At 37.7% G+C, this 13,227-nt stretch overlaps 1 protein-coding gene across 9 annotated transcripts in view; it reads right to left on the bottom strand.

Annotated features, from left to right (window-relative positions):
• The window catches only part of ABI1 (abl interactor 1), a 118,357-nt gene that overhangs the window by 21,977 nt on the left and 83,153 nt on the right, over positions 1 to 13,227 (bottom strand). For 6 of the 9 annotated variants that reach the window (XM_059183878.1, XM_059183879.1, XM_059183875.1 and 3 more), the window contains exons 3-5: positions 7,178 to 7,354; positions 1,850 to 1,864; positions 1,017 to 1,117 (exon numbers count right to left, since the gene is read on the bottom strand). In XM_059183878.1, the coding sequence (XP_059039861.1) occupies positions 1,017 to 1,117; positions 1,850 to 1,864; positions 7,178 to 7,354 (293 nt within the window). The remainder of the gene's footprint in view (positions 1 to 1,016; positions 1,118 to 1,849; positions 1,865 to 7,177; positions 7,355 to 13,227) is intronic. The other 3 variants (XM_059183872.1, XM_059183877.1, XM_059183874.1) reach the window with 1 other exon arrangement.

Below are 13,227 nucleotides of genomic sequence, written 5' to 3'. Positions count from 1 at the left end.
AACCTTATTTCTAAAAATAATGATTGTAATTCTTTTAATGCTCAGTAATATTCAATTTTGAATTATACATTATTCCCAGATCAGTGACCCACAAGCCACCATCCTTATACATTAAAAAACAAAGTATCTCTCCTGCAATTTATTCCTACCTCAGTGTTGAAATACATGAATGAGTATGCTCTGATCCTATGTAATGCCACATGTTTCTCAATAAATGGCTTTAACTTTTCTATTTAATAACTTCATATGTTTTTTCCAGGGGCTAGGGATTTACAGAATGAAAATGGAAACTAAGATTCTGCACAATTTTGATTCTTAATTCCTCTTATTATAAAATAATGATGCCTCACCCCTAACCAAAAATGAAAAATCTACTATTTGCCTTCCTATGTTAAGGTGAATGATCTATCAGAAATGTCTTACCAATTATTCAATATTTTTACTGCACTGAGAAGGAAGAAGCTACCAACTGTTATCTTTTCTGTTTCTCCAGCCAGCCTACCCCTAACGCTCAAATATGAAAGGCCTTCTGATTATGAGCAGAAACACAGTTAGGGCACAATTAGGGGTACTCCAGATAGAGCCCCTAAGTCTCAGGCGCCAAGAACATCTGCAGGCTATGAAGCTGAACTACATAAAATACACTGCTTATTCAAAGTGCTGCAATATGAATATTGTAAACACATGTGAAAGCCCCATATGGAATCCTCCAGCAATTTCATTAGAAATACACTTATTTTTCCCCCCAAAAAATGAATTAGAAGATAAAAAAATAAATAATGCTTAATTACACATTTACAAAAGAACCTTTCTAGTATAAACTTCTATAGAGACCATTATAAAACAAGGAGGTTCATTTTGGATTATGTTCAAGAAAGTAAGAACCAAAATGAATTTGTGAAAGGTAGTTCACATTGAGAGGGTCCCACAGCAAGGACGCTATACTTACTTAAGTCACATACACATCTTTTCCTTTTGCATATGGATTTTCTTATAAAATGTAGTTGAATTCTTACCCCAATGTTCCCCGGCCTGACATGGGAGGGCTTGGTGGTTTCTGAGTAGGAGGATTTGTTCTCGACAGTGTGCCAGTTCTTGCAGGCTGGTTATTTCCATGCTAAAATGTGGAAAGAAAAGCTTTTATTTTTATATCAAATTGTTCTGTTAGTGTTTTGACACCATGTATTATTATTTTTTTTAATATCAGAATGTGAAGTAAGGATTCCCAGACAGTTTTATTAACAGACTTTGGTACTACATTTTAAAAAAGTCAAAAAACCACTTGCTCTTGGCTTTTCTCCTATTATCTTGTGCTATTCATACCAATTTATGGCAAATATAGGTGTGATTATTGGATTTTCTACATTATTTTATTGTTAAACATAGTCACTGAGATTAAACTTATCTGCATTCAAATACTGGATTTCCCAAAATTTTTTAGATGTGTACATGAATAAAAACTACAGATCTCAGTGTCAACTTGCTAATATATTCATTAAGATAAAAATCATCTTTATCTTTATCTTAACAATTCAGTAACAAAGTCCTATATGTCTGGAAAACCTCCTAATTGTAAGTCAATAAAAGCAAGGCAACTATCAAAAAATGAGCAAAGCAATAAATGTTAGCAAAATTAATGTTCCTATATAAATGCAGATGTCAATATATCTTTGATATATTAACACATCCAAGCTAAATGTTGCTGATTTGAACTCAGTTTATTTAATCTACATAAATCCTATGGGAAAAAAGCAGACAGACATAGGAAGAGTTTTCAAATTTTAGTGGCTCTGCAGCCTCTATCAATAGAGGGAATACTGTGGATCAAATGATAAGTAGTATCTCTTACCTTGGCTTTTAGCCACTTTACGTTGGCAAAAAAAGGGGGGAAAAAGTAGAAATTAATTCTAAATAAATTATATCTGATAGGACACGTTTACATCTATAGTTATTCAATTCATGTTAATAAGCTTTTACCCAGCAATATTTTAAATATTTTATAAAGAAAAAATACCCAAAAGCAACAGGGAAATATTCATGTGTATCAAATATTTTTTCAAAAGAATATATTCATAAGGAAACCACCACTTTATTATGCTGCTCTCATGCAGGTCCAATAATGTCTTAGGTCAATATTTTATCCTATGAAACTAATCCAACTGAATCACAGATGATAAACACTGATTTAAACACAAACACCTAACACATCCAATGTAAGGCTACTTAAACATATCACTGTACAAGACCTAAGGCTTTACTGAACATTCAATGCCCAAGTATTCATTAGATGATGGTAATACAGTGTTTTAAAAACTGACAAACTATAAATGTTAAGGCAAAATCACATGTTGCTTGCAAATTCAGAAAAGGACCTAGCCCCTTGATGTTTAACACAAAACAAATCCCTATGCATAGCAGCTGCTTAGCCAGATTCTAACTAAGGCATAAACAAACAGGGTCTAGACACCCTCTGATTTATAACTTATGAATCTAAATCTGAGCAGGCCAACAGTGGTAAGAAGTTAGAGGCTGCTTTAGTTCTAAGTTTCCTTCTGAACCAGTTTAGCTAACATTCAAAACTGAAGAATGGGGGCACCTCAATGGCCCAGTGGGTTAAGCCTCTGCCTTTGGCTCAGGTCATGATCTCAGGATCCTGGCATTGAGCCCCACATCAGGCTCTTTGCTCAGCAAGAAGCCTCCTTCCTCCTCTGTCTGCCTCTCTGCCTACTTGTGATCTCTATCAAATAAATAAATAAAATCTTTAAAAAAAAAAAAAAAAAACAACTTAAGAATGATTGCTTTGATCCTAAAGGCTACTTCTATGAAAGATGACTAGCCTATATATGAAGTAGTATGTACTATAAATAATATGAAATACTGTGTATACTCCTAAAGCATCACTACTTGTACTATGCCACTTAAGAAATATCTTTAGGTCAGAGTCTAACCTTGTATATATTCTTTCTTTAACATTTGCCCTTCTAAATATGAATCTACCATTTTGCAGGTGATCATAATGGCAACATTAAGTAAGTCAACCAGGGGCGCCTGGGTGGCTGGGTGGCTCAATGGGTTAGGGCCTTTGCCTTCAGCTCGGGTCATGATCTCTGGGTCCTGGGATCGAGCCCTGCATTGGGCAATCTGCTCAGCAGGGAGCCTGCTTCCCTCTCTCTCTCTGCCTACTTGTGATCTCTGTCTGTCAAATAAATAAATAAAATCTTAAAAAAAAAAAAAAAAAAAGATCAACCAAAGGGGGAATTACCTTGCCTTAGATATATTCTCATTTCCAGAAATTATGCCAGAATTTTAGTGTTCTTTCGTATGTGTTTAGAATGATATTGCTTGTCTTTATCAATGTCTGAAATCCTACTCAGCTGCTACATATCACACCTGGATTTAGGAACTGTAAACCTGAATAACATTATCCTTGGAAATAAGATATACTAATGTGACAGCATTACAATATGCTAAATACTATCTTATTCTAAACTTAGAATTATTCTAAATATGATCACACATCTTCCCTCATTTGTTGTTTCAAGTGAACAAGAAAAAGAATTCAAGTATAAATTGGTCTCAAGTGAAACAATGAATGGAGAATCTGGGAATAAAAATTCTAGCTGAACGCTGCTACTATGCAATGGTGTAACCTTCAATCTTACATGGAGCTCCCTGAGCTCCCCCTCTTCTATCACACGTATATTTATGTCTACAGAAATGTTTTTGAGTTTGAGAGTGTCAGAAGAAAATAATCTCTGTATTTTACAGTTTAAAATACTGCAATTGTTAGCAACCTACAAGACTTTTCCACTTAAATGTCCCCAAAACACATCCAAACAAGACTTTCATTTCCTTAAGATCTCACTTCATTTCTTTAACATTTACATTTATGGTGTGCCATTTTACCACTTCCCTGGAATCTCAGGTTGAAAACATCAGAATTCTCTTTGATTCCTCCCTATCTTCTAGCCCTAAGTAAATCATAAGCTTTGTATACCACATGTGCTGAAAGTCTATAAGGCCAGCCAATCCTTTCTTTGATGTATGACTCAAAAGCTTTTAACCTTTGTTTAATACAAGTGAAACCTTCAAACATTACACCCAATTTACATATTGTAAATCTTTAGTGTCTCTACTAATAAAATGTAACAACTCCTAGATCACATGGTCGTTTTGAGGCTTAAAAACATATACACTGAAAGTCAGTCCTTTGAAAATTATGAACCAAGCTATAAAGCTGTTAACATTAAAAATAAATTTAGGGGCACCTAGGTGGCTTAGTTGGTTAAGCTTCTGTCTTCAGCTCAGGTCACGATACCAGGGTCCTGGATTCTGTCTGCACTGCCTTGGGCTCCGTGCTCAGCAGGGGAATCCGCTTCTCCCTCTCCTTTTGCCCCTCCCCACACCCCATTCCCCCCCACTTGTGCTTTCTCTCCCCCCAAAATAAAATCTTTTTAAAAATGTCTCTACTAAGTATTCAAGTCTTCTCTAGTCTATAACTTACTCTGAAAACTTGTGCTCTCTTACAAGGTTCATCTTCTTTACATTCTCCTTTATGTATATAATTCTAGTAGTTTCCTACACCAGGATTCTCTTACCCATATGTTACACTGTTTCCAAAAGTCAAACCAGACTTACCTTAAGGTATATTTTGTATATTTTTATTTCCTACCAACTTATGAGTCACCATATATTTCACAGCATAAAATGCCTTAACATAGTATTATTTACATAATAATACATCACAAAAGAAAATATGTTGGAACATTAATTTCAGAGTGTAGAAACCTTAACATGAAATTCGGTAGCTATAAGAAGAAATATTTGGATACAATTTTTTAATCTATATATATTTTTTAAAATACCCAAACATCAAAGTCAAAGTCAAACAGCAGCATGAAGAAATATCTGCCAATATAAAGAAGCTCATTTCCTTAACAGAAAACAAAAACAAAAACAAAAAAAAAACTCTTTAGGAAAACAAACTTCTAATAGAAAAGTGGCAGACAAAAGATAAGAAAATAATTCTAAAACTGTAACTAAGTATAACCTCTCTCTTCTCCTTCTCATAATTTTGGCCCTAGCATTTCTTCATTAACTACTATTCAAACTTCTAACCTTCACATACCTGTAACTGTGCTCTAGAAATATTTAATTAAGGTGGCAATGATCTTTCAGAGAAATCAGAAAACAGGAGAAATAGAATGGCAAGGAGACGACTAGGGAAAAAATAATTGTGCATATATTTGTACATCACAGAAACAAAATATGGACAAATGCCACAAATCAGCTTCTAAGATATATTGTTCTCACAGGCCACCCACCTTCCTACCCCTAGCCAAGAATATATTTAAAAATGACCTGTACACACATGTGAAATAAACTCCTTTTTTTTTTTAAGGATTTTATTTATTTGACAGAGAGAGAGAAGGAACACAAGCAGGGAGTGGGAGAGGGAGAAGCAGGCTTCCTGCTGATGGAGCCTGATACAGGGGCTCCATCCCAGGACCCTGGGGATCATGACCTGAGCTAAAGGCAGACTCTTAATGACTAAGCCACCGAGGCGCCCCTAAACTCAGTATTTTAATAAAGTAAAAAAAATAAAAATAAAAAATAACCTGTACAGTATAAATGTACTTAGTGCCACAGAGCTATATGCTTAAAATGTTAAATGGTAAATTTTATGTATATTTTGCCACAATAAAAAAAGTTAAAAAAAAAAAAAAGAAAAAACTCGTGTCAATATCCATATTACAGAAAGCAGATTACCAACATCTGCATACTTTCAATATATATTACACGGCATTTACATTTCCCATTTATACATGTATGATGAAAGAGTTTCACTTTCTCACCCAAAATATCCTTGTAAAATTTGCTTTCATCTTCTACTCTGCTAAGGTACTATGTATTAAACTATTAAATTATTAGTGGAGGGTTAATATAGGATATTCACTTCTAAGATGATGACTGAATTTTTTTTTATGCATGTTTACTGTTTTGAAGAAAGAAAACTCAAGACTAGGCCAAAAGGGAAGAAGAGAGTGCGTGTATGCCTAATTTATAGATGTTAATCCCAAGGCAGTTAATACAAAGAGTTCTCCAGACTCTTAATATTCAAATCCTATAGCTCAATCTAGTCTAAAATATCTTAAATTAATACTGAATTTAAGCTCATTTACAAGCCTACCCACATCCCCTGGGTACAAACATAAGAAACCAACGAAAGTAGCCTCCTCTACATTTGCGGTGTTCCAACTTTACACCTAGCTTCCAAGCATGACAGCAAAGGGGAGATTCCAATAATGTCCAAGGGGAGTAGAATAAAAGTCAGTTCTGTCAGTCAGCTATACTCCCTCTTGATCAGGAACCCCAAATAATTGAGAATGCAACAGATCTAGCAATAGCACCTGTCAGATCAGCCAGTTAGGGAAATCTTCAAGACACTAGTTGATTCCTAAAAACTCATAAAAATTTCTGAAAATCAGATACAAAATCAAATAATGGTCCTCTAGGAAAGGAACTACCAAATTTCAGAGGACTCATTTATCCCGAGCAGAAATGGCTGAAGAATCCAGGCCATTTGAATTTTGTTTGCAAAATGACCCACAAACACCTAACTAATTCTGCCATACTAAAAAAATGAATATGGGCAACAAATAATCTCCCTCCTAAAAGCCTACTGGGGAAGGAAATAGTGAAGAGGAGAGGGTGGTACACAAAATACATACAATTTTTTATTTTTCGTAAATTGCTAGAATTATAGCCACATCTACATAAATGCACTAATATATATACATTATTTTGAAATAAAAGATTTAAAGTATTTACAAACTATTTTCTAAACCAACTCTATAAAGCACATAATTTTTTAAAATTTTTAAATATTCATTCAGTAGTAAAAGCAAGACAGTCTTCAAAATAAAATTTGTAATACTGGTCTAGGATTCAAATGGCTTAACTGATGAATAGCCATGTTAAGTTTTATTGTCTTCTTAAATACAGCCTATGCCTCAAGCTTAGTATAATTAATACTAAATAAACGTTCTTTGAAAATTGTAATGCTAGTTACTAGCTAAGAGAATCCACGAAGAAAATTATTTTTATTACCTTATTTCCTATCTGAAATATTTACTGGATAAATTATTTCAAGTTAATACAATTTAAAAATGCTTACCTTGACACCATGGCCCACATCATCCAGAACTGTATAGTCAATAGGTTTCCGAATATACCTTACAGGACGCTCCATATTTGCAGGTGCTATTATTTTGTGAGTTCTTGATGTATTCTTATTTGTTGTCAAAATACCAATCTCTCTCCGAGCCACTTTCTCTTTATGAATGTCCACAGTCTATATTTTAAATGTGAACAAAGAAAATATTGTTAGGCATAGTACATTAAATAATGTCCATATACATTGGGCCATATACAATGGTGGACCACAGGACAGTATATTGTATGTCTGTTTTCTAGTGAATGCTCTATTTTCCCTTCAAAATTAAGGAAATTAATATCCTTGAGACTCAAACAGGGAATATCTAAAGATGATTAAAAGCATCAACTGATTTAACGGACTTGGTTCCAAGGCAATTTCCAGGAAAGCAATTTTCATTCCTAAAAACTCGGTTTGTATGGAAAGGGAGGGAGGGAGGTCCTGCCCTGAGAAGCTTAAACTTTATTTACTGGGGATACAGACCAGGAAGAAAATCAATCAATTACAATACAGTGAGGTAAGTACTACAGTGACATACATATGCACAATGTATTTGAAATTACTCCAAAGGTCTTCAAAGCCAAGATACCTAACTAGGTTGAGAAGGGCTCACTTAAAGACTTTATAGAGTCTATAGGTTTTTAAGGATGAACAGAAGAGGTAAATAAGGAAATTATTCAAGTCAATTATGCGTGTTGGAAACAAAGGTCTAAAAGAAGAGATGGCAGGTTAGAGCAGAGATTTTGAACTGGCATCATGCAAGCCTGCCTAATACTGTACTTTATGGCTTAAAAAAATTTTGTTGTTGTTACTTAGCTGCCAACATTTAAAACTATACAGTAGTGGTGCCTGGGTGGCTCAGTCAGTTAAGCATCTACCTTCAGCTCAGGCCACGATCCCAGGGTCCTGGGATCAAACTCCAGATCGGGGGGCTTTCTCCCTCTCCCCACCCTGCTCATTCTCTGTCTCTCAAATAAATAAATAAACAAACAAATAAATAAAATCTTAAAGGAAAAAATCCCTCTGGTAGAGGTGTTGAGGACAGACAGAACAAGAGCCTGGTAATGACGGCAGTCTAGGCGGAGAAGAAGCAAGGATGTGAACTGAAGAGAGCAAAGGGGTATTGTCAGAAAAAAATAAGTTTAATGTTAATGCTTATTTAAGAGTCTATTTCCAGAATTTAAAAAATTGATTGGGAAAGAACCTGTAATCAAAAATGTTCTCTGGGGGCGCCTGGGTGGCTCAGTGGGTTGAGCCGCTGCCTTCGGCTCAGGTCATGATCTCAGAGTCCTGGGATCGAGTCCCGCATCGGGCTCTCTGCTCAGCAGGGAGCCTGCTTTCCTCTCTCTCTCTGCCTGCCTCTCCATCTACTTGTGATTTCTCTCTGTCAAATAAATAAATAAAATCTTTAAAAAAAAAAAAAAAATGTTCTCTGAACTCAAAAATAAGGTAGAGAGACAACTCTCCTTCAATGTCTAGCGTTTTTGCACATCTTACAATAAACACAGGCACTGCTCCTTCTGTCCTAGATATTTATATAGTAAATCGCCTTAGAAATATATAGTGTCTTCCTGAAGAGCAAAAGGCAGGTTAACTGTCCATGTAATAAAAATAATGTCAGCCCTGCGGCAAAGGTCACAAAGGTTTACTGCCCATTATAAAAGGTCTGGTCCCCGGCTCTCTACTGGGCAGGGAGCCTGCTTCCCTTCCTCTCTTTCTGCCTGTCTCTCTGTCTACTTGTGATCTCTGTCTGTCAAATAAATAAATAAAATCTCTTAAAAAATTTTTTAAAAATAAGAAAAATGAAAAAAGTTCTGGTCCCCTAAGCTGGGAGTTCCTTTCCTGTAATGCACCAACTCTGTGCAGATGTCACTCGGCTCTCTTTTCAGTACCCTATGGAAATTGGGGCTAGTTTTCTAGCACAAATGCTGACACTGGCTACTGCTACTGCCATAAGCAATGACATCCTGCATCTTGCCCAAGAGTCTCATGTCTCTACTAGTATCTATGAAATTGTGGCTGGCTAATTTCTCAGCTTGCACGAAAGGTAAAATCTTAAATTCTTCAATTTTTGATAGTTTTAGCAATCAAGATGGAATACTGACAGTTTCTAGAAATGGAATGTAAGACCAGTTAACAGGAATCAACAACAGTCCATGGGAATCATGAGTGACCATGCTGACCAAATGGGATGGTCAACCAAGCAATGAATGGTCCTCCACTTTACTGCCTACTAAGAAAGGCTAAATTGAGGATGTAGTTTCCGGTTGAATATCATTTTGTAGGTTCAAAGACAGAAGTCTGAATGATGCCTCAGCTACCATCAACTTTCCTCAACCTGACAGTTGGGGGGTGGGTAACTGAAAAGCTATCTTACTGCTCAGACCCTCCTGCAGGCTATTTTGTCAACCTTCAATCCACTCAAGATCAATAAAAGAGGGCACCTGGGTGGCTGTCAGCTAAGTGTCCAATTCTTGATTTCAGCTCAAGTCATGATCTAGGGGTTGTGGAATTTAGCCCTACATCAGGCTCCACACTCAACAGGATGTCTGCTTGGGATCCTTTCTCTCCCTCTCCTTAAGCCCCTCCCACCGTGTTCTCTCTTTCTCTCTCTCAAATAAATAAATAAATATTTAAAAAAAAAAAAAAAAGATGAGTAAAAGATCTCAGCATTTTTTGGCAATGGGTCTGGTCTACTACAAGAGAGCTTTACCCATCACCCTCCACACCCCACCCCAGAAATTTCACTAGGATAAACTACTGCAGGCACTGACTAGTCTTCAGGCTCTTACTGTACTTAACTGGGTTTAAAATGATGATGAAGGTGACTCACTAGAGAATGAGAAACTTGCCCAAAGAAATCTAGATAAGTTCTTGCTGTCTGACCTTCTAGCCTTGGAAAACTCCTCTAATTCTTATGTTGAAAACAAGAAAGAATTTAAGAGATGTTATCTTGACAATGGAGCAGCAAACAGTCTACCTTAGGTAGACGCCTAAAAACAATGCTGTCACTGAGCAGATCTTAGCCCAAGTCATCCAAAGGTCACAAGCTCATTTCCCTGGTCAGAAAGCAATGTGGCTGTGGCTGCTCAATGTCCATACTGATAATCTTGCCACAGAACTTGGGACTTTGGTTGGATCAAAAATACTACAGGTTTCTTCGACTGCTCAGCATGCAGCTAACGCACTGCTCAAAACTGAAAGGAAAAGCCTCATGTTTACAGGTGCAGAGCTGCTCTCTCCCAATCTTCCCATAGCCTAGCCTCAGCTACTTTACAGAAAAAGATAACTGGGGGTGGAGAGGAGTTTTCCTAGTTCCCCAGGGGAACTGAAGATGAAACATACCCAAGTACGCTACAACACTAGGAAAGGGTGGGGGGGACTCAAAATCTTACTGCTTTTAGATACAGGAGCTCACACCACCTTCATACCCATTTTGTGAAGGGAAAGGGTACACGCTTTCAGCGACCAAAGTTTGGGTGGGTTAGTTAGGTAACTAACTCATAATATTCACTTGGTATCTTTGGACCAATCCAGTGTATTACTGTTGTGGCTTCCACCACTTAATATATAATTTACTGGTATTTTACATGCCTGTGCTGTGAATCCCCCTAAGTGCCAGAGGGGATTATGCCAACTGGGAAGAGCTACCAGTGTAGCCAGTAGCTACACTTTCTACCAGTGTAGGAAGCACTGGTAGCTTTAGCATCCCAAAATCCTTATAAACCCCTTTGTGTACAAGTCTCCACGCACAGGTGATTTTACTGACTGGAGTCTCTGGCAAGAGGCACAGCCTCCACCAAGGTGTCCCTTGGTTTTTGGATTCAGTGCCTCCCTGACATAGCCACCAGGAGCACTCCTTTTGCAGTTTCCCATGTGAGGATGGGTCAACTCAAACTCAATGACTGATAAGGTGGTAAGAGCCTAACAAGCTTCTCTCATCACAGTAAAGTGGTATACTGAAGAACGCAGCCAGTCTGTCCCCTATGGTATTACAACTTTAAATGAAAAAGTGGCAGTTATCCCTTTAGGGAAATTTTACCCTCCAATCTGCTTAAACCAAAGTCGCTGGCTCATTGAGGCCCCTGATTCAGAGAGGATCCCATAAATGCCTGGGCCTGGTTCACTAATGAATGATTCAATTACACTGAAACACTATGGTGCTCTGTGGCCTACTATGCTGTTCAATTTCAAGGCCAGCTACGCAGAGCTGAAAATGGGTGTGGCTGCTTTGCTCTGTGGGCAGAACTCAAGGATGTTCTCATAGATGTGAGCAATATTCCTCTTCACAAACCTTCTTATATTTTTACTTACTCTGGGTCTGTTACCAATGACCTAGCTGTTTGGTCTACCACTTGGAAAACTACAGACTGACATTAAAAACTAGCCACAGGGGCACCTGGGTGGCTCAGTGGGTTAAAGCCTTCGGCTCGGGTCATGGTCCCAGGGTCTTGGGATCGAGCCCCACATCGGGCTCTCTGCTTGGCAGGGAGCCTGCTTCCTCCCCTCTCTCTCTGCCTGCCTCTCTGCCTACCTGTGACCTCTGTCTGCCAAATAAATAAATAAATAAATAAAATCTTAAAAAAAAAAAAAACTAGCCATAAACTGTGGGGACATAGTGCAGTTGCTGATCAGATCATCTAAGTCACAAATACAGAAGCCCGTGGTAAAGGACCATTGTCTGATGAGATCAAATGGTATGAAGCTGCTGATCAGGCCTGTACTACCCAGACTGCCATTACTGCTGCATGATCTATCAACACATGAAGCACTGCAGAACAGAGTTAAGATATTCCTGATGCAGAGGAACTACTACATCCCACTTCTGTAATTCCCAGAAGACCCATTTACCTCAATGACCGAGGCCACATCTCTTGCTACAGACAAACTGGTTACATCAGATCTCTGATCCCCCTCTTCAGGCTATTAGAGGTGCCTTACCATTGATAACACTTTCTCAGATATGATATGGCTATTCCAGTCCAATCAGCTGACTCCAGTCACACCAGTTATCCTCGAAGCTAATCACTGCCATGTTTTTCACTTTCCAAACCATCTGCAGTCTGATAATATGTTTTTTCTAGAAGTCACTAACAATGGGCTATTAGTCAAGGTATTTGATGGCCTTCCACACTCCCTACCATCTACAGACGTCTTTTGTATTCCTGAGTGCTGTAACAACCTCCTCAAAAATCAACTCAAAAACAAGCAATAACTGAACTCAAAAAGGGACAAAGGATTTGGTTAGATATTTGTCCAAAGAAGATATACAAATGGCCAGTGTGTACATGAAAAGATGCTCAACATCACTAAATCATCAAGGAAATGCAAATCAAAACCACAAGGAGATGGGGTGACTGGGTGGCTCAGTCAGGTGATCCTCTTTTTATTTTGGCCCAGATCATGCTCTCAGAGTTGTGAGACAGAGCCCCACATCAGGCTCCATGCTGGGTCTAGAACCTGTCCTCCCTCAGCCTCTCCCCCTAGTCTCTTTCATCCCCCCACCTCCCCACCCCACAATACCACTGTCTAAAACACACACACGCGCGCGCGCGAACAAAAAAACCCACAATGAGATATCATACCCATCAGGATGGCTACTGTTTGCCAAGAATAAACAGAAAATAACAAATGTTGACAAGGATATGGAGAAACTGGAACACTTGCACATTGCTGGTGGGAATGTAAAATAGTACAGCTTCTGTGGAAAATAGCATAGTGGTTCCTCAAAAAACTAAAAATAAATTATACAACTCAGCAATTCCACTGCTGGGAATATACCCAAAGAACTGAAAACAAGGTCTCTAAGAGGTATCTACACACTTGTGTCTATAATGGCATTATTCTCAAAAGGCAAAAGGCAGAAATAACCCAAGTGCCTCTGATGGAAGAATGAGTAAAACAGTGTGGTATATACACACTATGGAGTATTATTCAGCCTTAAAAAGTTAAGAAATTCTGACACATGAATGAATCTTGAGAACATTATGCCAAGTGAAATAAGCCAGTCA

The sequence above is a fragment of the Mustela lutreola genome, chromosome 8 (assembly GCF_030435805.1).
Source record: "Mustela lutreola isolate mMusLut2 chromosome 8, mMusLut2.pri, whole genome shotgun sequence".
Lineage (NCBI taxonomy): Eukaryota > Metazoa > Chordata > Mammalia > Carnivora > Mustelidae > Mustela > Mustela lutreola.
Note: the sequence above shows the minus strand (reverse complement) of the source record. Positions and strands in the feature narration are given on the sequence as shown.